Raw genomic sequence first — 26,699 nt, 5'->3', positions numbered from 1 at the left:
ATTGAGATGTAACAAGAATAAATTAATAAAGTAAAAAAAAAAAAAAAGAAGTACAGACTTAAAGTAGAGCATGCTGGGGGCTGCGTGCCTCATCTGTTTTCCTACCACTTCACTCACTGGACACAAGAGTGCAGAACACTCCAGTCACTGACTATGGTGGGTACACAGGGTCAGGGACTTGCCCCTGCACTGGTTTGTCAGCAATAGAGCTGGGGAGAGAGGTCATGTCTTCTGTCTCTTGGATTAGTGCTATTAGCCAAACACCGCTGCCTTGCTGTGCCACTGTCACACTATAATGGGATGTGAAGACAGGCTGCTGACAGTCACAGATGCAAACAAGACACTGAGCAGTTAGTTCACTTTTGTACACTAAGTAACCAGAGGGGAAAGAGAAGCACCAAGAATGCAACAGTTTTATTAGGAGTGTGAGCATATCAGGAAAATCTAGTTCAAGGAGGCTCAGGGCAGAAAGTAACATTGCGGATGTCCCCAGCAGGCCAAGTGGTGAACAGCGCCTCTATGAAGGTTTGTGAGTGGAACTGTGCCACACCGGCCCTGGGAGACTTGCGGATGCTTCTGCTGAGATGATTTTTGCCTAAGAGCGCTCAGCATGGTGAACCTGAATTCTGAGTAAGACTGAATCTGAGACAGAAGCAGACGATGAGGTGAAGCAGATGGCTCGCTACCGGGACAGAGTGCAGATGAGAGAGGGTCCCAAGTCATGAACGGGAAGTTGACAGGAACAACAGCTGGATCCTGGCTGAAGACACACAATGTCTAGGAAGTGTCATAGGATGTGGCATGAGCCTCGAGAATTTGAATCTGGTTTCCAGCAGGTCCTGAGCAATACAGGTATCCCATCCTGAGGCCCCTGAAGTGTCAACTTTGTTCTGACATCCTTTAGAGCAGAAATGTGACATCCAATACCAGGTTCTGGGTAGCAATGGCTGAGAGAAATGACATAGGAATGTCACAAGCATCCAGAGACACCCGTAGTTTAGTCCAGATGGCCTTCTGAATCGGCCGTTTCTCTCTGACCAAGGGTGGGTTCCCACCTTTCTGCCAGCACCAGGTGCAGAGCATCTTTCTGGAGTCAAAGCCTTAGCTACTGGCCTTTAGATAATGTCCCTTGGACAGATCAGTCTGAAGACACATGTGCGCAGATGCTGGTTTCTGTCCCCAAACCAGCAGCCATTGCCTGTGAATGACAGGCTGAAGTGGCAGAATGCCGTGGCTCTCCCAAGAACAGAGCTCTCTGTTTTCACAGGCAAAAAGTAAGGGTTGGGCAGGTTTTAGGGTAGCAAATGACCCTTAGTTCTTCCATCGAATTTGCTATGAAAAAAAAAGCAGACAAAGGTGTGATCAGTGTTTATTCATCACTATAATGAGGAGGAGGGAATAAAAATAACGATTAGATTGGAGGCTGTTGAGTTTTGTTGTCTGTTTGGCACAGGGTGTCTCTATGTAGCCCAGTCTAGCCTAGAACTCAGAGTATATCCCAAGCTAGTCTCAAACTCTTTTTTTTTTTCCCCAAGACAGGGTTTCTCTGTGTAGCCTTGGTTGTCCTGAACTCACTTTGTAGACCAGGCTGGTCCTGAACTCACAGCGATCCACCTGCCTCTGCTTCCTGAGAGTTGGGATTAAAGGCGTGCACCACCACGCCAGGCCTTAGCCTCAAACTCTTTTTTTTTAATTAATTTATTCTTGTTACATCTCAATGGTTATCCCATCTCTTGTATCCTCCCATTCTTCCCTCCCTCCCATTTTCCCCTTCTTCCCCTCCCCTATGACTGTTCCTGAGGGGGATTACCTCCGCCTGTATATGCTCACAGGGTATCAAGTCTCTTCTTGGTAACCTGCTGTCCTTCCTCTGAGTGCCACCAGATCTCCCCCTCCAGGGGACATGGTCAAATATGAGGCACCACAGTATGTGAGAAAGTCATATCCCACTTTCCACTCAACTGTGGAGAACCTTCTGACCATTGGCTAGATCTGGGTAGGGGTTTAAAGTTTACCACCTGTATTGTCCAGCCTCAAACTCTTGATGTCGCTGCCTCAGCTGCCAAGCGTGCATGCAACCCCTCACACTTGGCAGCTGAGGCAGCGACATCAAGAGTTTGAGGCTAGCCTGGGACATACTCTGAGTCAGGCTAGACTGGGCTACATAGAGACACAATAAGCAGGGAATCAAGTTAAGCCTCATGCTGAGGTCTCTGTTATTCCTCTATCTGGGTGACTTCTGCTGTTCAACATAGCGCTCCGGCCACTTCAGCCCACAGCTGAGTTTTATATCCACGTGGTTCAGCTAAGTGCGCCCGCCTAGGGCTTGGGAGCATACACTTGGTGCTACTTAGTGACCGGTCTCCTAGGCTCACTGGAGGGTAAGAGGAAGTGCTTACCGAGCTGCTGAGAATGGCGTCAATTTTTTCTTCCTCAGCAGATCCTTTATCCACTTTGCTCCTGTACGCAAGCAACTGCTGACGATCCTTCAGGTCTCGGCAGGTCTGTACAGCAAAACACAGTCAAATGCCTACATGGCCTTCCCTGGAGGGGCCTGCTCTTTCTGTCACTGTTTCTGTGCCCCTGGGCTCAAGGACAGGACAGCAGATTAGAGTAGGATGACATTTGTAAGGCACCCACCGATCCCCATGCTAGAGAGAAGGCCACAGAGCTCAGACAGCTTGACTCTTTTTAATGATTCTGAATGTAACTTAAAAGCTGGAATTCAGTCCAGAACACTGGGAAAACAGCACAGGAATGTTGTTCTCCAAACTCATTTTGTTTTGTTTTGTTTTGGTTTTTTGAGACAGGGTTTCTCTGTATAATAGCTCTAGCTGTCCTGGAGCTTGCTCTGAAGACCAGGCTGGCCTTGAACTCACAGAGATCCACCTGCCTCTGCCTCTGCCTCTGCCTCCCAAGTGCTGGGATTAAAGGCCTGCGTCACCACTGCCCAGCTTGTTTTTTGTTTTATGAAACAGTTTCTCTGTGTAGCCTTGGCTGTCCTGGACTCACTTTGAAGACCAGGCTGTCCTCAAATTCACAGCGATCCTCCTGCCTCTGTCTCCCTGAGTGCTGAGATTACAGGCGTGCGCCACCACACCCGGTTTTCTAACTCACTCCTGCCAGACTATTTTGTCCATCCAGTCAAAACCCCTGGGACATTCCAGGAGCTGGGGTAAATGCTGTGCCCCTGATTCTCCTCCCAGGATCTAGCTCAGGGTTCCTACTTCTTGGGAACTCACATCAATGACAACATCATGGCACTTGAACTTCGTGGCTAAGTTCAACTTTGTGTCCACATCTTCCACCAGGTTAACATATTCCTGCAATATCTGTAGGGAAAAGTGCTCTGGTTAATGAGGAAAATACAGGACTCCCTAGGGAGGAAAAATAAGCTCTAAGGAAGGGAGAATTCAATATCAGTGTCTGCAAGAGCCATGAGGAACCATGGTTTTGCAGTGGGAAATGACTCCCCTGCTACCTCAGGAGAAAAGGGAAAAGCAGGCCTCCTTGCCCTGAAGTCAGACACACAGGCTACAGGGCTCTAGAGCTGGTCCAGGGCACGCCTGCTGTGTCTCCACTTTGCCTAGAAGGAGTCCTCTGAACTATCTGAACAGTGCGCAGGTCTCCATATGGCTGGACACGGAGCTGCTCCTCAGACGGTCTGAGGTTACATGTGAAAGGAAGGTTCCGCCTGCCCTTTTCGAGCTTATGGTCCAGCAGTCCCAGTGCTACCTTAGGAAAATGACCACAGCTCAGGTCCCCATCACTAGCTCTTTTTCAGAGCCATTACCTGGACAGGGGCACTATTCTTGTGCAAAATTTCCACGACTCGATGGAAGCCAATGGGTGCTCTCTTCTTGGTGTAACCCAACCAGTTCTGAAAGAAAGGGCAGCAGCAGGTGGGCCACACGTCATTAGCACACTGGCCTCACCCTGCTTGTGTTTCATGGTCACATCAGAAAAACAAGGTAGGTAGGATGAGGGGGAGTGGGAGGGAAACAGTGAAAGATAGATTTTTTTTTTTTAAGAAAAGCCAAGGAATGTAGGGGGTAGGGAAAAAAAAGTATAAAACAAAATAAGTTCTTTGATCCAGGCAATAATGCATGGAAAACAGTCTGTGAAATGGTCCTAAATGGAGTAAGTGATTAATAACCTATCGACCATAAGTTTGTCAATACAAAAGAATTGTACTTCTCCATCTTTACATGCATATGGAAGTGCTTGTTTGTGAATTCATGCAGTAAGGTCTGGGAAGCTACTGACAACAGTATTTTCCCCGAATGGAATCAGAGCAGGTAGACAACCAAAAGTGAACCCTTACGTTGAAATGAGTCCAGGCTTTGTGCATGCTCTCTCCGCACTCTGTTACCAGAAGCACAGCTCTAGTCCTCTCAATCATTATAGAATTTTGTGTACAGTATTAGATTTTTCATTTTGGTTTTTCAAGACTTGGTTTCTCCGTGTAGCCTTGGTTGTCCTGGACTCACTCTGTAGACCAAGCTGGCCTTGAACTCACAGAGATCCGCCTGCCTCTGCCTCCCTGAGTTCTGAGATTATAGACATGAGTCACTACACCTGGCTTGTGTTGCATTTTTCTATGAGCATGTTTTGCTTTAGTAGTTAATATAACTAATTGATAAATAAGTAGAAAAACAGAAAATTCGCCAGGCGTGGTGGCTCACACCTTTAATCCCAGCACTTGGGAGACAGAGGCAGGGGGATCTCTGAGTTCGAGGCCAGCCTGGTTTATAAAGTGAGTCCAGGACAGCCAAGCCTACACAGAGAAACTCTGTCTCAAAAATCAAAGCAAAACAAAAAAGAAAACAAAAACACAGAAAATTCTCAAGGCTAGAATGAAAAAATATATTTAGATGTCAAACCAATTTGTATGGAACCACAAAAGATCTCAAATAACCAAACCAATCCTGAGAAAGAAAACACACACACACACACACACACACACACACACACACACGTGATAACGTAGGATGGATGTTATTAGCTCAAACTATAGTAACCATTCCATTATATAAACCAAAATACCATACTGTATACTTTACAGTACATAATAATCAATTGTCCAAACTATATATATAAATTAATAGGGATTATATAAACCAAAACACCATACTGCACACTTTACGGTACATAATAATCAACTATCTAAACTCTCTATATAAATTAATAGCGATTACAGCCATATCCAAGGATTGGATAGAATACACTGCATCCTAATAGCACATAAACACAAAACTAAAAAAGGGGCTGAGAGATGGGTCAGAGATTAAGAATACTTGTTACTCTTGTAGAGGGCCCTGGGTTGGAGTCCCAGAGCCCACAGAGTGGTTCACAACCATCTATAACTGCCATTCACACAGTACATTCCTACATATAATCTTAAACAAACAAAAAAGCAAAAAACAGTAATAACCTAACTTAAAAATGATATATTTACATGGCAGGTATTTCCAGAGGACCTGGGTTCAATTCCCAGCACCCACATGGTGGCTCACAACCATCTATAACTCCAGTTCTAGGGGACCCAATTCCCTCTTCTGACGTTATTAGACATGCAGGGCTATGTGCATGCTCATAAAATAAAAGAAATTCTTAAAAAACAAAATCCTGGGGCTGGAGAGATGGCTCAGAGGTTAAGAGCACTGGCTGTTCTTCCAAAGGTCTTAAGTGCAACTCCCATAAACAACATGGTGCCTCATAACCATCTATAATGGGATCTGGTGCCATCTTATGGCGGGCAGGCATACATGCAGGCAGAACATTGTATACATAATAAATAAATCTTTTTTTAAAAATCCTAAGTGTAGATTCCTATACTTCAAGATAAATAGATTAATTTATTGAGATGTAATACTTATAAGACAAATACTTGAATTTTAAAGGGAAAAGTGTTATATATAGTTTATGGTCAAATGGCTCTGCCAAAATGTGTATTAAAAATAAAAAGCTAGCCAGGCATGGTGGCATACACCTTTAATCTCAGCACTCAGGAGGCAGAGGCAGGCGGATCACTGTGAGTTCAAGGACAGCCTGGTCTACAAAGCAAGTCTAGGACAGCCAAGGCTACACAGAGAAACCGTGTCTTGAAAAAACAAAAAAGTAAAAGCTAAACAATACAGCAAAATGTTAATACAATTGTAGGTACAAACAGTGGCCACTACATTCTTCTTTCAAATTTTCCTTACACTTAGAATTTTGCAAACAGAAGCTGGAAGAAGACTCACTGGGACTTGGAACTAGAGGCCTTCTCTCTGCAAAGGCCTCAAAGCACGTGTGTCAGGAACCCCACCTTTGTGGTGAAGAGAGCGTCAACGTCATTCCAGGCGCGAAGCTTGGCACGAGCAGCCAAGGCTGTCAGCACATACTGCTTGTCTGGGATCTGAAGCACAGAGACCAGAAAAAAGTAAGAGGAAATAGAAATGCATCCACTAAATGCTTTAGCATTTTAGAAAAGCGTATATATTTGTTGGTGTTGATCCTGTCCCTTAAAAGCAATGAATTTCGCAGGTCATCAAAACCCCTTCTCTTCCAAGACCCGCACTGCTGTACATTGGAACAGTCAAGTTTTCTCTCACTTCCCATAAACTCCTAACTTTCTAGTTACCCCTGGACATCAAAAGCCACAGTGCAGAGGCTTTCCAAGTACCATGTACTCCACGAAGTACTCTGACTCTACAAAGCAGACAATGCAACACTACCTTGAATGTCTTCTTCAGGTTGACAGGACTGCTGAAGGTCCCCTAGGATGACGTGGGAGAAGAAACTTCAATGAAATCACTCACTTTAATGAAATCATTCATTCTTTTTTGTTTTGGTTTTTCGACACAGGGTTTTCCTGCTATCCTGAAACTCACTTTGTAGACCAGGCTGGCCTCGAACTCACAGAGATCTGCCTGCCTCTGCCTCCCTGAGTGCTGGGATTACAGGTGTGCACCACCATGCCTGGCTCCTCATGGTCTTTTTTATTAAACAGACTTTCTGTGTAAACTGTAAACCATTTAAACATAGAAATCAATTTATGAGAAAGTCTCCATTGAGTCTAATGGAACACCACACAACGTACTTTATCAGGAAAAAGACTAGTGAGTATGGTGCTTTTTCAATTTTCCTGCTAATCCAAGCAAAAGAAAAGCAAACTTGTAAGGGTTAAGTCAAGTCCAAACTTTTAGAGAAAAGGGGGCTGGAAAGGTGACCCAGTGGTTAAGAGCACTGGCTGTGCTTGCAGAGGACCTGGCTTCAACTCTCAGCATCCACACGGCAGCTCACAACCATTTGTAATTCCAGTCCCAGGGGATCAGCCACCCTATTGGGCCTCCATGGGTACCCAGACATACATGCAGGCGAAACACCCATACACAGGCCTGTAATTCCAGTACTTGGGAGGTAGACACAGGTGGATCTCTGTGAATTTGAAGCTGGCCTGGTCTACAGAGCAAGTTCCAGGATAGCTAGGGTTACACAGAGAAACCCTGTCTCAAAACCAAAACCAACTAACCAATCAAATGAAAACACCCACACATACAAAGTTATTATCTTTTTTTTTTTTTTTTTTTTGTAAATAGAGAGCTACCCATAACCATCTGACACTGATCTCTTCTGTGCCACTGCTAAGGGAGCCAGCACCAGAGACACCAGGTGCTCTGCTAGCGTGCCAGCCACATATGGCCACACAGACCCTCATAAACCTTTGTGCCCCTGGCTCACTCTTACTGAGGGCCTGCAGAGTTTGTGGCTGGTATTTGAAAACCACACAAGGCCACAGACACTACGTCACAATACTGGATCTGAACAAGGCCCCGCTCTTACTCCGCCTGTACCTCGGACTCCATGTAGTGATAGAAGCAGGCGTAGAAGAGTGTCGTCACGAGAGGCATGTTGAGAATGGACGCTTTCCGGGGGTGCTTGCGGAAGATCTCGGTCTGCCCCGCAGATTCTAGGTGTCGATCATTTGCCTGTGGTGGAGTGAGCCCAGAAAAAGAGAAACAACGTCTATGGGGAGAGGCCGGGAGAAAACCTGTACTACCTCAGTGGTTGTGTTTCCCACCCCAGGAGTGAAGCAAAAATGCAGAGCATGGGAACCGCTTAGGATATCCCAGGGAGAGCCAAACCCACGAACAGATCACAGATCCCAACAGCTCAGCATGGTGCTGCTGCATGCCTGTAAGCCCAGCACTTGGGAGGAGGAAGCAGAAAGGTCAGGCATTCATGGCCTCATTACATAGTGAGGTCAAGGCCAGCCTGGGCTCTATGACAGCCTGTCTCAAAGCAAAAAGAAAGAAAAGAAACAAAGAAAGGAAGAAGGGAAGAAAGAAAGAGGAGAGAGGAAGGGAAGGAGGAAGCGGAAATGATGCAAGCAATTTGGAATGGAGAGGAACAGTAAGCACCTCTAGGCTAGCAGCAGGTAAGAAGGAAAAGGGTGCCGAAGGGCAACCAAGAGAAACAGAGGGGAAGTAAAGGGCTGTGCCAGAAAATGTGTGCAAAGCAAAGGGTGGTGCAGATGCTACCCGGCTCTGAACCTGGGCAGTGGCGAGGGCTCTAACCTCAATGATGATCTGCCGTTCCAGGAGCGTGTAATGGTCTTGGATGTGTGCAGAATCTTCTGCTGAAAATGGTAAACTGGTGAAGGTCCGCAAGGTTAGTACCCTTTTCTATGTGAAAATCTCCACAAACCCAACTAACCCAAATGCTCGCAAAAACCTTTCGAGCCTGGTGTCAGCGCACCTGCTCGATATCCTTTAAAGCAGGCAGGAAAGCAGAGCAGAGGAGACTTTGGCCTGGCTGCTGTCTGAGGTGTGCCAAAGGGAGCATGCATGAAGCCCAGGTTGAGCCGCCAGCACGGCACAGACAAGTGAGGCGGCATATGCCCATCACCCAGTTCCCAAGGTGGAGACATGAGAAGCCCAGTATCAGCCATACCTGGCTGCGGAGGGAATTCAAGGCCAGCCTGGGCTACACGAAACCAATTTCAAAAGAGAGAAAGAGATGGAGACTTTGAAAGTTCAAAAGGGATCCCCTCAAAGTCTACAAAATGCATAGTTGAAAGTGATTTTGCTGTAGAAAGAATAAGAACCTGCTTCTGTGGGGAGTTAGCTATTTGATGAGTGGGTCACAAAGCTAGTGAGCCCACAAAAATGCCCACCATCAACATGCCAACAGAGCTCTGTGCCTTGCTGACCTCTACTGACTGTGAACTATTTTTAGTGTAGAGGAATAAAAAGCAAATTAAATTATATAGCATAGTGGTAGGTTTGCAAATTAGCAAAGATTGCACCAATCTTCAGAAATGTCAAGGAATCATCTTCAAAACTATGTCCTTAGCCAGATATGGTGGCACGGGTCTATAATCCCAGCACTTATGAGGTGGAGCCAGGATGCTCAGGAGTTCAACGTCATTCTTGATTACATGACAAGCTCCAGGCCTTTCTGGGTATGTGACAGGAAAAGGCACCTTTAACCTTCATTTCAGACTTCTACCCGTTAGACAATGACGCCTGTTCCTCAACTCACTGCAGAAACAAGCCTGAGTGCAAACCACAGCTCTCAATCTGGTGACATCAAGATTAGGAGTTTCAAGCCAGGCATGGTGGCGCATGCCTTTAATCCTAGCACTCAGGAGGCAGAGGCAGGTGGATCTGTGTGAGTTTGAGGCCAGCCTAGTCTACAAAGTGAGTCCAGGACAGCCAAGGCTACACAGAGAAACCCTGTCTCGAAACACCAGGAAAAAAAAAATAGGGGTTTCATAGACAAGCAAATTCTAAATATGACCCTGGAAATCCTCTCATGAGGAATGGCTAAAACAATTGTGAACACTGGGCCTTGAGAAGCAGGGGATGCTGGGAGGCTATGTAGCCATCTGGCTAGAGAGTAAAGCACATTTCAGCCTAACCCAAGGAAGCGCTTTCCTATAATGAAGGCAAGCCAACAATAAGGTGAGTCACTTCCGAGAGCAGTGAGCATCCCAACAGAAGAGCAGTAACATCCGGGGCTGGGGCTTGGCTGAAAGCTTGCGCCACAGCAGCAGCCCTGACACCTGGGGCTTCAAGACCCCCAACACGAAAAATGCTTAAGACCCACCAAGAGTTGTCACCTTTACTTTTATTTCATGAAATCACAAAAAGGTCACCACTGGGGCTGGAGAGGTGGCTCAGTGGTTAAGAGCAGCGGCTGTTCTTCCAGAGGACCTAGGTTCAACTCCCAGCACCCACATGGCAGCTCACAGCTTGTCTGTAACTCCAGTTCCAGGGAATCTATCACCCTCACATAAAATACGTGCAAGTAAAACATCAATGTATAAAAAAATAAATCATTAAAAATGTATCACCAATTTTATTGCCAAAAAAAGGGGATATGTGAGAAGTAAAGTCCCAGAACAAAGACAGTCTTTCTAATTCTATACATTTCACTTTAGGGAAGATCCCATGTTGCTCCATTTTTCTCAGGTTTCCTTCAATCAGTGAAAACTCTGCTGACGATTAGTACTGGGGAGCCACCGAGGGAGCTGGCCTTCAAACAGTGCCCCGTGGGATTCACCGTTAGTCTTCCCGTCTGAACCACCCACTCCGTGCGCCTTTCTTCCCCTTACTGCAGCTGCATGGAACTACTTTTCCCATACTCACCCAATGCAGGTCTTAAGAAATTCTTTTCGTTTTTCAGGGTCCTGAATGTTCAAATGCTCTCGATAATGGGATAGCTACAAAACACAGAGAATTTTTTTTTTGTAGTTTTTGGAGACAGAGTTTCCCTATGTCTCCTTGGCTGGCCTAGACTTTGTAGACCAGGCTGGCCTTGAACTCATAGCGATCCACCTGACTCTGCCTCCCGAGTGCTGGGATTAAAAGGTGTGCACTACCACACCCGTCTAACACAGAATTTTGAGCCATCATGCCTCCTTAAAAGAGAGAAGGAGCTGGGATATCATTCAGAGTATGTACAGTACTTGTGTAAGCACACATATATGTATGCACACACATAGAGAAGGAGAGAAAAGAGAGGGAGAGAGAACACTAAGTGGCCACGTGTGTGGTAAGTATGTGTGTACTTGCCTGTGTTTGTATGTGTATAAAAGCCAGAGGCCAATATATGGTTCTTTCTCTATTGTTCTCCATTATCACTCTTCCCCCGCCCCCCAGACAGGGTCTCTCTGTGTAGCCTTGGCTGTCCTGAACTCACTTTGTAGACCAGGCTGTCCTCGAACTCACAGCAATTACCTGCCTCTGCCTCCTGAGTGCTGGGATTAAAGGCGTGCGCTACCACTGTCTGGCTCTCCATTCTGTCTCTATAGAATTATTTTAAGTTGTGTGCATGTGCTTGAATGCAGGTGCCTTAGGAGCCAGGAGATCAGATCCCCTGAGGCTGGAGTCTGACCTAGGTGCTGGGAACAGAGTTCCAGCCCTCCACATGAGCAGTTCACACTCTTAACTACTGAGCCGTCTCCTCAGTCCATCCACCTTCTCTTCTGAGCCAGGCTCTCCCACTGCACTGGGCTTGCAGATGCGTTCCCACAGCACGCAATTTTTACATGGGCCACGGTCTCATGCTTGCACAAGGAGCACTTTATCCCTGAGCCATCTCCCTAGCTTGTCAGGACACTTTCTATGTTCTAAAGACCCACATCCCTGACTCCCCAAGTCCTGGACTGTAGATGGCCATGTGTGGGGAGTAGCTGGGCAGTGTCCTTTCCCACATACCCGTCTTCCACATGTAACCAACAAGAAAAGGACTGAGCAGGAGAACTTGGTGGCCAGGCTGGACTTTGACTTCATGCCTGGTAAATAGATTCCTAGTAGAAACAAATGTCACACTTACCGCCAGCTCTTCTGTTCTGTCTAGGAACCTGGGGGAAAGCAGAAGGGGGTGGGACAGTTTAATCTACTGAGGTGTGGCATTTCCTCTCAGAGGTGACAGGTCTAGAAGAAACCCAGTTCCACTCATCTCCTGTATACCGAGGTAAGCCCTAGTCTTACATTTCTACCATGTCTTCCCCTTCAAAACACTCAGTGACTCACATTCTACTTGCCCCTCTGTTCTAACTAAATGGAACCGTTGGGCATTAAGAGCTTAAACACAACCTGCCCTAGCAACGGTTGCTTACTTGTGTGTGTCTTTCTGTCTGTCTTTTCTTTTTGAGACAGGGTTTCTCTATGTAGCCTCAGCTGTTCTGGAACTCCATTTGTAGACCAGGATGGCCTTGAACTCTGCCTGCTTCTGTCTCCCAAGTGCTGGGATGTGCAACCACTGCCCAACCTGTTTGTTTACTCAAAATTAAAACAGGTTTTTGTTTTTATCAAAAACAACCTTGGAAACAAACACTCTGCACAATTCTCCAACCGTAATTAACAACACTGAGGTGAGGAAAGGATGCCTGACAGACCTTCCCTGACTGGAAAGGCATGCCAGAGAGAGCAGGCACCCCGCCTCTGTGGGCATGTCATGTTTGGCAGACTCCTTCTGACCAAACCAGGTGAATAAAGTGCTTAGTCTATGGGGCAGCTCATCACAGAACCTGTCCACAGGGTAAATGAGTTACTCTGGGGCACAAAACCTAAACAGAGGCTCACACACTTCCTGACATTTAAGAAAGGATGAAATGTGCATATGGTTTAATCCAAGAGCAAGAAATCACCTCCACTTACTGAAATGAAGCAGAGAAGAAGATGGTAGAAGGCCACCAAGCAGACAGCTCGCTCTCACCTAGCCTCCTGGTGCACCCAAATGCTAACGCTCCGATGAGCAGCCTGACTAGGAAGCTATAGCTCCTCCTTCTTTTCTACTGTACTCACTGGCATCACGTGAACAAGAGGAAGGCACCTTTTTTTGTTTGTTTGTTTTGTTTTTGTTTTTTGTTTTGTTTTTCAAGACAGGGTTTTTTGTGTAACAGTCCTGGCCTCACTTTTGTAGACCAGGCTGGCCTCAAACTCACAGCAATCCGCCTGCCTCTGCCTCCCAAGTGCTGGTATTAAAGGCATGCACCACCACGCCTGGCCCGAGGAAGGCACCTTTAATGGGGGATTTTATAAGAAAATGCTTAGCAAATGCTGATTAATACAACACATTAATGCTAGCCACTCACCCCAGTCTTTGTGACCCTCTGCAGTGATGTCACTATCTCCATTTTACAAGGGAAAAGTCCACTTTCAGGAAGTTAACAGAGGAACAAGTAAGAAGCATCCGCATTCCAAGTGTGCTTGCCTGTGAGGCCTGGTCCTCAGCACCTGATGTCCCCAGACTGCATGGTAGTGTAACTATCCCAACACATTTCAACATCTAGTTTTCTAGGTGTTTCTAACAGTGCTTTCAATTTCTTTGCAGCCCCCCAGAGTGCTCTGGAAATGTTTCTGATAGACTTCATAGACCCGAAGCCCAGTTCTTACCTGAAGAGATCTAACAGCAGCTTTTGGTCCCCTACTTCCTTAAGGAAATGAATGAGATGTCTCAGGGCAACTTGGCGTACCTCCAGCTCTCGGAAAAGGATCTCTGGCATGTAGGAAGAAGTTAGGTGGGGAAAGAAGTTTCCCAGCCCTCAAGGCTGAGACTGGCCTCTCCACTCACACACCCAAGCATCACCTCCTGAAAGCCCAGCAAAAGCTAAGGATGGGTTCTTCCCGGTCTCAATCCACCATCATTAACAGCCACTAAGCTCTAGAGCAGCGGCTCCCAACCTTCCTAACGCTGTGTCCCTTTAATACAGTTCCTCGTGTTGTGGTTTCCTAACCATAAAATTATTTCATTGCTACTTCATAACTGTAATTTTGCTACTGTTATGAATCGTAATGTAAATATCTGACACACAGGAGGATATCTGATATGTGATCCCTGTGAAAAGGTCATTCAACCTTCACAGGGGTCACGACCCACAGGTTGAGAACCACAGCCCTAGAGCACCACACAGCCACCCAGTCAGCTTTTTGGTTCTTAGTAACACTAAGAGTGGGCACTTCTCACTTCCAATCACACAGCCCATGTGTTCCCAATGAAGAGAGAGGCTAATATAGCCCACACCTTATAGGCTGTGTTAGCATCCTGCCCCTAGTCTGCCTAGCAACCTATGGCATCATTACCAGCCTGCTACTAGGTAGGGCAGCTGCCCAGGATACACAAAGGGCAAACTCACCTCACCTCTCTCTCTTGCTCATCTTCCTCTCCCTCTCCCCCCCCCACCTTTCTTGCAGCCGCGCACGCCCCTCCCCCTCCCCTGCTCTCCCATGGTCCTATAATAAACTTTGCCATATCATATCTGTTACCTGGCATCTCATTTTTAATCATTACAGGCTGCCCTTAGAGGTGATGCATGCTCTCAGGCCCCAGGTCACCCCTGCTGCCTCTGAACCAGACTTGATCCTGGTGAATTCTGATATAACAGCCACATGCACGCTGAGAGGAGACTTCCTTCAAACTGTGCTCACCTTTGCTCAGGGTCCTCTTCAGGAAGATCAGAACCTAGAGGAAAAGAGACAAAGACTGTGCACCCTTCCGCAAAGGCTGCCCCGACCACCTCATGTCTAGGAAGGAAGCCAATGACGTGTTAGGGATCACTACAGGCAGACACACCTCTGTGTGGGACAGGAAGAAAGGATGGACTCCTGGAACTGAGCCATGTCCTTAGTGTCCACAAGCCCATGCCCACTGTGTCCACTCACGCTGAGAGACTCTACCTCCTGTCTGCTTAGAAAGCATTCTCTCACGGTTCCACTGCTATACCACTCTGCAGAATATAGAGCAGCCAGCATTCTGTTTTCTGGTTATAATGAACAGTTCTACACAGAACGCATGTCTCCTCCACCTGAGGCTGGAACACAGCTTTCTGAGAGCCCAATGCCTAGAGAGGAAGCAGGCTCTTGACACGCAACCCGAACTGTGAAGTCACGTTTGACTGAGTCCTCAACCCTCACACTTACTGCAGTGATGACATTCCCGTCATGCATGTTTACTGCCTCCTCGAGGAGCTGCAGCTTGTCCTGTAAGGAGCGGAACCGCTCTAGTGAGCAGACCTGCAGAGCAAGAACACGAAGACTGTGTAAGGAGGCCATTGCCTTTATTCCTTTGTCACGGGAGAGTGAGGGAAGGACAGCCATGAAAGGAGGCACGCAGAGAGGGCCTCTGTATTTCCACACTGGTCTCTGGGCTCTGTGAGCCTCAAGGTCCCTCTGTATTCTATCTAGGCCAATGTGATGCCCTGTCGGAGGCTGATGTCTTCAAGTCTTGACCAAGTCAATAAATCATCATTTATTTTTTCTTCATATAGTTTTCATATAATAAAATCAACCCTATGCAAGTATATAGCTCAGCTTTGAGAGTGCCTATATCCTAGTAAACACTAGGGCCAACACAGAATGCTGCTCACACCCTTTAACTGCCCCTCAGGCCATGCCGACATTAACGTCCTCCTGTTCCTGGCTCACCAACCACTCATCTGCTTCCAGTCATTGTAATTCTGTCTTTCTTAGAGTTTCACACAAAAAAGATTGTCACTAAATCATCAATTAACTTTCAAAGAAAATACTTCCAAATTTCAACAAAAAAAGTTTTTTAACAGTGCAGACTGTTAAAAAAAAAATTTAGGGGCTGGAGAGATGGCTCAGCTGTTAAGAGCACTGACTGCTCTTCCAGAGGTCCTGAGTTCAATTCCCAGCAACCACATGGTGGCTCACAACCATCTATGATGTGATCTGATGCCCTCTTCTGGCCTGCAGGTGCACATGCAGGGAGAGCATTGTATACATAATATATAAATAAATAAATATTAAAAAAAAAAAAACTCAAATCAACACTTATCCCACACCATGTATAAAAAATAACTCACAATGCATCACTCTCTTTCTTGTGTGGGGTAAGAGCAGGTTTGAGAGGGCCTCCACTGTGCACCCAGGCTGGCCTCAAACTTGCTGTGTAGCCCAAGGTGGCTTTACACTTGCTATTTTTCTGCCTCAGCCTCCAGGTGCTGGGACTTCAGGCATGCTCTACCACACATAGCTACTCTCATCCACCATGGCTTCTCCACTATGCTGGCAAAGCAACTCCAACCCCCGAGATTTTGCAGCCGGCTTCTAACTGTAGTGGGTTTGCTTTGCTCCTGAAAACCACTCCACTCCAGAAATGGGAACTGGGAAAGGATGTCAGGACATCCTTCCTGTGGGAACACACTACTCCCCTTGCTAAAGAATCCTATAAGACTTTTCTCTTCGGTAGCCTTACCTTGCCCCGGCGGAGGCGTCGCACTGTATCACTGGGGCTCCAGTCATTGCTGTAATCCTGGAATATGAGCAACAGACAGACCATACATTAAGGGCTCAGAACTGCTAGTCTATCAGCTCCAGTCTCAAACTCAATCTTTGCACCATGGAAGAAATACTCTATGGGAGAGAATTAATAAAAACCAAACCAAACCAAAACAAAACAAAACAAAACAAAACCAAACCCACAACTGGAATGGTCCTGTTTTGAGTCTGGCCGTGGTGTTAGTTTCTAAAGGAACTAGAGCAAGGGCAGCAGAGGCAGTAAGAGGTTAGACCCCTCGGCCTAGTGGCTCAGAGTTCCAAACTCTACATGCAACCAGTTGCACCTGAGACCCCAGTAGTCAGTATCATTTGCCAAGAAAAGCAAAGACATTTGGCACATAGCCCCCTGTAATCTTAGACTATAGTTTCTTCCTTTGCATCAATTACTTGTTTAGAATGCTTCATGGGACACCCACCTCCACCATGTCCCAGACTACAGAGACAATAACTTGGCTTTATGTCAAACTCCAAAAAGGTAGCAGAAGGGGTAAGGAAGCACGGAGCCTGTGTCAGAAAAGACGGATCTTGAGGCCAAGTTCTAGCCTTTCCTGGATGTGAGAGCCCAACTAAGACCAATTTTCTCATCCATAAGAGAGGTCACGAGCTGCATAATGGCGCTTTGGCCAATGCATATACAATGACAGAGAAATTCTGTAACTCACCCTGTATTCTCCCTTAGGTCTCCCCACCTCTGGAGCATAGCTTTTGGCAGGTGTGTCTGACAGAGCTGGAAAGAAACCAGAAGCCAGTTTAGAAGGCTTTGTGCAGCCTGTTTCTTACCATTCTTTCCTTTCTTGCTTCTTCCTCACAAGCTGTGTCTGTGCATGCATGAGCACGAGTGTGTGTGCGTGTATGCACGTGTGCGCTTCAGGGGTGTACATACATACCAAGAGATCAGACTCATGTCATCTAGCTATGGTGGTTTAAATAAGAGTGGTCCCCACAGGCTCATGGACTTAAATGTTTAAATCCCTAGAGTGGCACTGTTTGAAAGGATTAGAAGGATTAAGAGATGTGGCCTTGTTTGAGAAAGTGTATCACTGGGGCGGGCTTTCAGGTTTCTAAAACCCACCAAGGCCAGAGTCTGCCTCTGTGTGTGTGTGTCTCTCTCTGTCCCTCTGTCTCTCTGTCTCTCTCTCTCTGCCTCCAGATCAGGATGAAGTTCTCAGCTACTGCTCCAGCGCCATGATGCTGCCACACTTCCTGCCATGATGACAATGGACTAAACCTCTGACACTGTAAGCCAGCTCCAGTTAAATGCTTTCTCTTACAATAGCTGCTGTCATCATGGTATCTTTTCACAGCAATATAACACTGACTAAGACACCAGCCTGTGTATAAATTCCTCTATGTCGGGAGCTATCTCACCAGAACACCCCCCCTTTTTTTTTAACCCCAAATAAGACAAACAACCAATCTTTTGTCTCTTGGGTACCTCCACGGGAAAAGGTAGAGTCCTGCTCTCTCTTGACTGCAGCCCTAGCAGTCATCCCTGGCGGTGGAGCCTATGAAACCTCTACCTCCTCACTTAGTGCCAGACACTCTGTCTAGACTCAGAGGAAAGTTAATCTGCCCATCTAATTACCGCCTGTCCCCAGGCCTCTCCAGGCTGCACCCAAATCACCAGCATCTCCAAGAGCAATGAAGAAAAGAGGTCAGTGCTTACCATCAGAAAGGGACTGGAAACTCCCAGGTCTAGTTCTGCCTGAGGGAAAGAACAGAAAGAGGCCAACAGTTCAAGTCAGACCACCCATAATTGGCTGAGGACATGGGGCACATAGAGCCTTATGATGCAATGTTGAGAGACAGCTTTATAAAGCTTTTATTCAGGGATGGGGAGATGGCTCAGAGTTAAGGGCACTGGCAGTTTCCCAGAAGAGCAGAATTTGACTCCTGGCATTCACAGGGTGGCTCACAATCATGTGTAACTCTAGTTCAAGTGGCCGGGTGTGGTGGCGCACACCTTTAATCCCAGCACTCGGGAGGCAGAGGAAGGTGGATTGCTGTGTGTTTGAGGCCAGCCTCAGTGAGTCCAGGATAGCCAAGGTTACACAGAGAAACCCTGTCTTGAAAAAAAAAAAAAAAAGAACAACAACAACAAAAAAAACCCCAAAACTCTAGTTCAAGTGGTGCCAACATCCTTTTCTGGTCTCCATGGATACCAGGCATATAGATAGTACACAGACATATATGCAAGCAATACACCCATACACATGAAAAAGTAAAATACATAAAAGCTTTTATTCAACTTCAGCAATCTAACATGCTAGTCAATAGGGGTCAGAGAGAAATATTTTAAGTGTGATAAAATATACACAATGAAAAATTTACTACTCTTATTATCTTTAAGTGTAGAATTCAGTGGCATGAAATACAGTGACAACCACCATCCAGTTCCACTACCCTGAGACTCTCTGCCTGTAAGCAGTAACTCTCCATTCCCCAGCCCTGAGGGGACTGCTGTCCTACCTTCTGTCTCCAGGAGCTATCTATCCACATGGGTGGTGCCACACAGTATTTGTCCTGTTGTTTACGGCACCCTGTATAATTCCCTAAGGTCCATCCCTATTATAACATGCATCTTCCGTTCACTTTTAAGAGTAAGTAGCAGTCCATTGCATGTGTAGTCCGTGTTGTGCTTGTCCTTTTAGCCCACAAGGACACCACACTGCTCTAATCTTTTTGGCTTTTGAATAATGCTTTCTCAAATACTAGCATACAAACATCTGCTCAAGCCCCTGCATTCAATTCCTTTTGAGAAGTACCTAACAGTGACAGTAGTTCACATGCTAATCCTTTGTTCAACTTTTTTAGAAACTGCCACACCATCTTTCATGGCGGCTGCACAATTACACATTCCCACCAGGGACACACAAAGATTCCTAACAGGATGGCATAAAAGGCAAAGAGGAATTCTGATCTAGACAAATTTCAATACCTGACACGGGGCTGTCTGTCAGCTTCATTCATGTTCTACAGATCTAGGCTAATGCCTGGCAATTTCTCATCTCGTCTACTCCTCCTACTAAGCTGCCCGCTCAAAGGAGAATTCTTTCACAGTCAATGAAAACATCAGCCTGAGCATGTTCCTGATGAAGGAAAATGAATGCTCCTGTCCTTTACCCCACGCCTTACCTCTAAAGAAGCTGCTCAGGGAGTAGGTGGAAGCAGGTTTAGGTAGCTGTGTGTAGAAGCTACTTCGGCCCTTTAGCTGCTCGCGTGCCTCAGGGGTTGACCCACTACTCCCAGCAGTCTCTTTGATGGACCATGAGATACCTGCAGGACGGCAAGAACCAAGTAAGCCTCTTCCAAGGCAGCCCTTGACCCCCACAAACTCTAAGGCTGCTGAGAGGCCCTGGGCCCCCGGCCAGCAGGAGGCCAGTCATTAGGACCATTGTCAAATGGAGGAGGAAATGGAAGGCAATGCAAATAGTCTTCAAATCTATGGGAAAATGCTCTGCCTCTCCTCTCCCCTGCCCCTCTCTCTCTCTTTCTTTTTTTTTTAAATTTATTTATTGATTATATATACAGTGTTCTTGCCTGCATGTAGGCCTGTACACCAGAAGAGGGCACCAGATCTCATTATAGACGGCTGTGAGCCACCATGTGGTTGCTGGGAACTGAAGTCAGGACCTTAGGAAGAGCAGCCAGTGCTCTTAACCTCTGAGCCATCTCTCTAGCCCCTTGTTTTGGTTTTTTAAGACAGGGTTTCTCTGTGTAGCCCTGGATGTCTGGAACTCACTCTGTAAACCAGGCTGGCCTTGAACTCACATAGATTCTCCTGCCTCTGCCTCCAGAGTGCTGGAACAAAAGGCGTGTGCCACCACACCCGGCGGAAAAAAACTTTTAATTAAAAACTTTTAAAATCAGATGGAAAAATGAAGGGAAGAAAATTAGACAGTTTATGAAGAAATTAAGTGGTGTTACATAATTAAGAACTGATGGCTAAGCCAGGTGTGGTGGCGCACGCCTTTAATTTCTGCACTTGGGAGGCAGAGGCAGGCAGATCACTGTGAGTTTGAGGCCAGCCTGGTCCACAAAGTAAGTCCAGGACAGCCAAGGCTACACAGAGAAACCCTGTCTCGGAAAAAACAAAACAAAACAAAAAAGAACTGATGGCTAAAGGGCTGAAGAGATGTGGTTAAAAGCACTGTCTGCTCTTCCTGAGGTCCTGAGTTCAATTCCCAGCAACCACATGGTGGCTCACAACCATCTATAATGAGATCTGGTGCCCTCTTCTGGTGTGCAGACTTAACACTGTATATGTAATATAAAACAAAACAAAACAAAACAACCTGATGGCTAAGGACTGTAGTTCTGACAACCTGTTATAAGATTTAAGTTAACAGTCCCCAAACAGGACTACATATTACTCCCTTCAGCTGAGACTATAACTCAGTTGTGGAGGACACATTCAGTTCTCAACACACACACACACACACACACACACACACATCCCTCCCCAACAAAAACCCACTGAATGAGACTCTCCAGGGCAAAGCCTAGGAACCTGTAATTTTAACAAGCACCCACGAGTCTGAACTAGCCATCCAAGCATTCACTCCAGGAAGCCACATAAGCGTCACTGTTGTGTTTCTCCACAGGGCTCTGCCTGATGTTAACGTGCGGGCTGCAGCAGAGCTGTTTCTGAGCGGCACTGAGAGACAGAGGCGCAGCCTTTGTGACTGACAGGACGCCCTAATAGCCTCTCCAGGTTCTTACTTCCCACAGGCTCTCCAGTCCAGCTGACTCGTTCCAGGTCATCGTCATCGTCGTCATCTACGAAGTCTCGAAGGCTATTCACGGCCCGTTTGGATTCCTTTAACTGTAGAGGGACATGAAGCAGAGTAGGCTGGCAGTCCTCACTTCCCTCCTGTCACTGCTCACCAAGACCGAGCAACCGGGCCTCGATGACTGCCAATGACTACCTGTAGTCTGCATCCAGCCTGGAAATCACTGCACTGCAGCACTGCAGCGGAGGAGTCAAAGCCGCTCTGGAATTCTACCATATCCTAACTAGGGCTTGTTTGCAAATCTGAGTAAATTTTATTCACTTCTCCAAAAATGACTATTACCAAGCATGCCATTTTTCAAAAACAAGTTATCAAGGTGCAATGGTGTGTGCCTGTGGTTCCAGCTGCCAGGAAGACAGATGCAGGAAGGCAGCTTGAGCCCAAGAACATAGGATCCCATCTCAAAAATAACAATATAAATTGAGTGTGGTGGTACATGCCTATAATTACAGCATTCATAAGGTAGAGGCAGCTCTAATGAAAAAAAAAAGCAAAAACAACAACAACAACAAAAAAAAAACAACTAAACAAACAAACCAAAAAACCAAAACCAAAAACCTGGGCATGGTAGATGCAGCCGCACACCTTTAAGCACTCAAGAGACAAAGGCTGGCAGATCTCTGTGAGTTTAAAGCCACCTAAGGCTACATGTGAGACTCTGTTTAAGAGAGAGAGAGAGAGGAGAAAAATGAAAAAAAAAAACAAAAACAAAAAAACCCAAACAATCAGGAACCTGTAAGATGGCTCAGCAGATGTCTTAGTGATGATTTCTATTGCTGTGAGGAAACACCATGACTGAAAAGCAAGCTGGGGAGGAAAGAGTTTATTCGGTTTACATTTCCAGATCATAGTCCATCATTAGAGGAAGTCAGGACAGGAACTCAAGCAGGGCAGGAACCTGGAGGCAGGAGCTGATGCAGAGGCCATGGAGAGGTGCTGCTTACTGGCTTGCAAACCCTGTCTTGTTCAGCTACTTTCTTATAGAACCCAAGACCACCAGCCCAGGGATGGCCCCACCCACCATGGGCTAGGCCCGCCCCCACCAATGACTAACAGAAAATGCCTTACAGCTGGATCTCAGGGAGGCATTTCCTCAACTGAGGCTCCTTCCTCTATGACTCTAGCTTGTGTCAAGTTGACACACAAACCAGGCAGTTGAACAGGTGAAGGCATTTGCTACCAAGGAGTTCAATCTTCAGGACCCACATGGTTAAAGGAGAGAACGGACTCCTGCAAGCTATTCTCTGTCTGCCACATACAAACAACGGCACATGTGCACCCTCACACATAAATAAATAAAATAAAAATTCTTTAAAAGTGAAAAAGGAGACAAAAGCAGGCATATCAGAAATTCAAGGTCTTTATACACTATCAAGCTTGAGGCTAGCCTTGGCTATCTTGGAAGTTGCTCTGTAGACTAGGTTGGCCTCGAACTCACAGTGATCTGCCTGTTGCTGCCTCCCAAGTGCTGGGATTAAAGGCATGCATCACCATGTCCAGTCAATTTTTTTTTCCTTAAAGTAAAAGTAAGGGTAAAGTTAGCTTTTATAATCTTTCTGGCTCTTTTTTAAGCGCTTTTCTCCGTGAAGGTTGCTATAGTTTCTATCTGTTTCTAACTTGAATGTAGTGTGTGTGCATGTATCACACGTATGTACAGGTGTGCCCATCACACTGCACAAGGCCGGGCATAGAGGGTGCTGGCTAGATGTATGTCAACTTAACACACACTAGAGGCACTTGGGAAAAGGAACCTCAGTTGAGAAAATGTCCCTAGCAGACTGGTTTGTGGCAGCACCACTGCTGGTCTGGTAGTCCTGGGAGCTGAAAGAGAGCAGGATGAACAAGCCGGTAAGCAGCAGCCTCTGCTCAGTGCCTGCCTCCAGGTTCCTGCCCTGACTTCCCTCAGTGGTGGAGTACAACCAGAGGGTTATAAGATGAAATAAGCCAGTTCTTCCTTTGGGTTATCACAGGAACAGAAACCTAACTATGCCGGACTAGTTTATGGAGTCTGCTCTGAAGACTAAATTCAGGCCACTGGGATTGTGCTAGCACCCTTACTGGCGGAGACATTTCAGAGGCTACTACATAGTTTGGATTCTGAGTGTCCCCAAAAGGCTTATGGGTTAAAACCTGGTCCTTTGGGGTACCCCTATGAGGAGGCTTTGAGAAGTGGAGCCTAATAGGAGATCCTTTGGCCAAAGAGGATTGTGGGACTGTGCCCTGTTCTATTCATATTCTTTGCTTTCTGGCCATGAGATAAGCAGTTTTGTTCTATCATGTGGCTGCACCGTGATGTGCTGCTTCTCCCAGTTCCAGAACAACAGAGCTAACTGACCACCATCTAGAACCTTGAAAACTCAACCAACGATAAGGCTGGACCAGCTGATTACCTTGGTTCGTCCTTTCTTTCTTTCTTTCTTTCTTTCTTTCTTTCTTTCTATTTTTACAAGATTTTTTTATTATGTATACAGTGCTCTGTCTGCATGTACACCTGCACACCAGAAGAGGGCATCAGATCACATTATAATTGGTTGTGAGCCACCATGTGGTTGCTGGGAATTGAACTCAGGACCTCTAGGAGAGCAGCCAGTGCTCTTAACCTCTGAGCCATCTCCCCAGCCCCCTGGATACTGGGTATTTCATATAACGGTAGAAAGCTGACTAACACGCAGGCTTTTCTGAACAGCTGACCCAACATTACCAGCCTCCTGTAGATGAGAAGAAACTTTAGAGAGGCAGCCAAGAGTAAGGTATGACCCTTGGCCCTTGTGGAAATCTACCTGCGAGAGCTCATCATCTTCATCATCGAAAGTGAAAGCCTTGAACTTGGAGCTGTTCCAATACTCCTCCTCGTCACCTTTTGTCCGGTTCATCTGCAGGGAAAGGAAGACAGGGACAGGTCCCTTTTTGGATCTCTCCAAAAAGTGTTCCACTACCAATAGCTCCCAGAAGTAAGGGGTATAGAGAGGAATCTGGCATAGCACCGGCTGTGTAAGTCAGATCCTTGGGTTTCCAGCTCATCAGATCAGGTTAGATAGTCCAGCGAGCCAGACATTCATTCCTAGAAGCCTTACTGTGTTTATTGTGTTCAAGCACTCAGGGGTCATGACAACTATGACAAGTGCAAGCTCTGGTCTCCCTGCAGAAGGATCCCACTAGAGCTAGGGTACCAAGCAAAGGGGATACTGTAAGAGAGGCAAACGCTCTCAGGATTCATCATAATTTTGCTGAACACACAGAGATCAGCCCAAGCTCACCCCAAACAGAATAGGTGAACTCATGAGAGCCACCTCTGAGATGCGCTCCCAAGCTCTGGGAACACTACAGTTGACTATAGCCAACAAATGTCCCTCTTTTCCATTATGCCCTGTCAGTGCTGAACATAAACAAAGAGAAAGCAATATAATCTTGTCTGGATAATCAATTCATGATTATTTTATTAATCACTTGGCCAATTCTGGGGCCAATTTTTGGGAATATTATCAGGAAAACAAAATATATACGATTAGCCAAAAGATCCCAAATCCTCTAAAACTAAACTGGATAGCTAAGTATCAAAACTTCCACCGCACCTGATCAGCTACAGGATTTCTAAGTAAATGGCTCTGTTTCTAAGACTTGGAGAAATGCTGTCTTGCATTCCTGGCTTATAGTGAAGAATAAGTAGTACTCAGAAAATCTAACGAAGTACCTAGCAGAAAATAAACACTTTAGATTACATCCTTTCAGTATTGGATACTTTACTGACAGGTCTTTACTTCCTCATCTGTAAAATGGGCATAGCAGGTAGCATTTCTTATAAGAATTAGGACTAGTCGTGGGCGGGGTGGTGGCGCAGGCCTTTAATGCCAGCACTTGGGAGGCAGAGGCAGGTGGATCTCTGTGAGTTCAAGGCCAGCCTGGTCTACAAAGTGAGTCCAGAACAGCCAAGGCTACACAGAGAAATCCTGTCTCGAAACACCAAAAACAGAAGAAAAAAAAAAAAACCAAACAAACAAAGAAAAAGAAGAGAAAAAAGAAAAGAAAGCATTAGGACTAAACTAGACAATATACACAAAGCGCTTACTGCCTGACAGAAAGGCAATGGCCACCATTAGCTTTTATTACTTAATTGGACCTCATATAAAACTAGAGATGTTTATTTAGTTTTTTGCAGTGCTGGGAATTGAACTTAGGGCCCCACATATTTTAGGTAAGCACTCTACCACTGAACTATATTCCCAGCCTCAAAAAAAAAATTTTTTTTTAAAGCAGTCTTAAAGATTAAGTGTCATTCGTTTGTCCTCAGAACAATCCTAAAAGGTAGGTCTGGGAGACCCCCTTCCCCACAGCCAGGGAAACAAAGCACCAAAGTATTAAACATCTTTACTAATCACTCCTACTCCAAATACAATCCAGGTTCTCTGGCTCCTAGACACCTACACACACACACACACAATTTTTGGGAAGACTAGACAGATCTTTACAACGGTACCTACAAATAAGCAGAGAATGTGTCTAACAAGCCTAATATTCCACGAGAGAATTTCTAGAATCTTTAACCAGACTATAGCAGTTGATATAATAATCTATATTTCTGGCAGGAAAAGAGACCGTGGCTTACTTGGTAAGTAAATGGTAACAATTTAATAATTCTAAGACGACACAAAGCAATCCCGTACAATGTTCAGAGTGAGCAAAAAAAGGGGATTTCAGTGATTTTAAATGCTTCCGAGATTTGATCCTATCTTCACCTGTACACTGAGGGCCCCACAAGGGTAGGCTGACAGCTGAGAGAGAACAGTAACATGGCACAGGGAAAAGAGGACCCATTCCAAACAAAACAAGAAGCAACCCACAACCAAGACACTCCTTGCCTCGGGGCACTGTAGAAACCAGCTACTCTAAGTTAGGCTACATTTTTAAGGCGATGCTAGGTTACTACAACAGGAACGTCCAGGAAGCCACACATCTACAGCAAACATAAAGAGCCTGGAGGGTCCCTGAGAGAGGACATGCTCGTTCAGAACCAAAAGTTCTCAACTAGCTGCTGGGGCTCACTGGGAAGCTCGAGCTCCGAGCATACACTGGTTCCCAAGAGTGATCCCGACCAGAAGAATCAGGTCAAGAGTAAGAGTGTAGGGATGCCTCGGAGGAGCCCGGAAAAGAACAAGGATGCGGAGAGGGTGGGTTCAGCTAGACACGCGGTCTAGACAGGGGCTTAGGAGACCCTCACCTCTTCCACACCGAGCCCTCCCTCTCAGGACAGCGCCAGGCTCAACCGCCGGACCACCCTTTCTAATTAGGCTGTGCGGCATAGAGAAGGGGCCGAAGAGGACAGACGCTAGGCAATCGAAGAAGAGGGAGCCGGGGAAGGACTGCCCGCAAAGCATTCTGGAAGTTGTAGTTCTTTGACCTCTATCATCCTTGCGTTCTGCCGGTGGGCCGCGGGGCTTCTGAACTACCATTCCCAAAAAGACTAGTGCATCGTGCTAGGTCATTTCCTTTACTTTCAGTGTGACCTTCCGCAGTTATCGGAAGGATTGTTTTCAAGACTACAACTCCCATCAGGCTCAGCAGAGTCGTTTTAGGGCGCAAGGAAACAATGAGACGAATATTTTGTGTCCCTACC

General features: G+C 46.2%; 1 protein-coding gene across 2 annotated transcripts; it reads right to left on the bottom strand.

The window, feature by feature from the left end:
- Window positions 1–374: 374 nt before the first annotated feature.
- VIPAS39 (VPS33B interacting protein, apical-basolateral polarity regulator, spe-39 homolog) lies at window positions 375–26,445 on the bottom strand. Of its 2 annotated transcripts, XM_084793344.1 has the most exons (21): window positions 26,304–26,445; window positions 24,073–24,249; window positions 23,869–23,961; window positions 21,018–21,120; window positions 19,431–19,571; window positions 17,962–18,000; window positions 16,958–17,022; window positions 16,213–16,269; window positions 14,916–15,008; window positions 14,424–14,457; window positions 13,392–13,494; window positions 11,827–11,854; window positions 10,638–10,711; window positions 8,562–8,637; window positions 7,839–7,973; window positions 6,720–6,761; window positions 6,311–6,400; window positions 3,794–3,880; window positions 3,243–3,332; window positions 2,400–2,504; window positions 375–1,332 (listed from the first exon to the last, which is right to left on the bottom strand). In XM_084793344.1, the coding sequence occupies exons 3-21, from the start codon at window positions 23,959–23,961 to the stop codon at window positions 1,312–1,314; spliced, it is 1,476 nt and encodes a 491-aa protein (XP_084649470.1). In that variant the 5' UTR covers window positions 24,073–24,249; window positions 26,304–26,445; the 3' UTR covers window positions 375–1,311. The 2 variants fall into 2 exon arrangements, with proteins under 2 accessions (XP_084649470.1, XP_084649469.1); XM_084793343.1 differs by lacking the exon at window positions 24,073–24,249.
- Between the last annotated feature and the right edge of the window lie 254 nt (window positions 26,446–26,699).

The sequence above is a fragment of the Acomys minous genome (genome assembly GCF_964271855.1).
Source record: "Acomys minous genome assembly, chromosome: 8".
Classification (NCBI taxonomy): domain Eukaryota; kingdom Metazoa; phylum Chordata; class Mammalia; order Rodentia; family Muridae; genus Acomys; species Acomys minous.
This window is presented reverse-complemented; position numbering and strand designations above follow the sequence as displayed.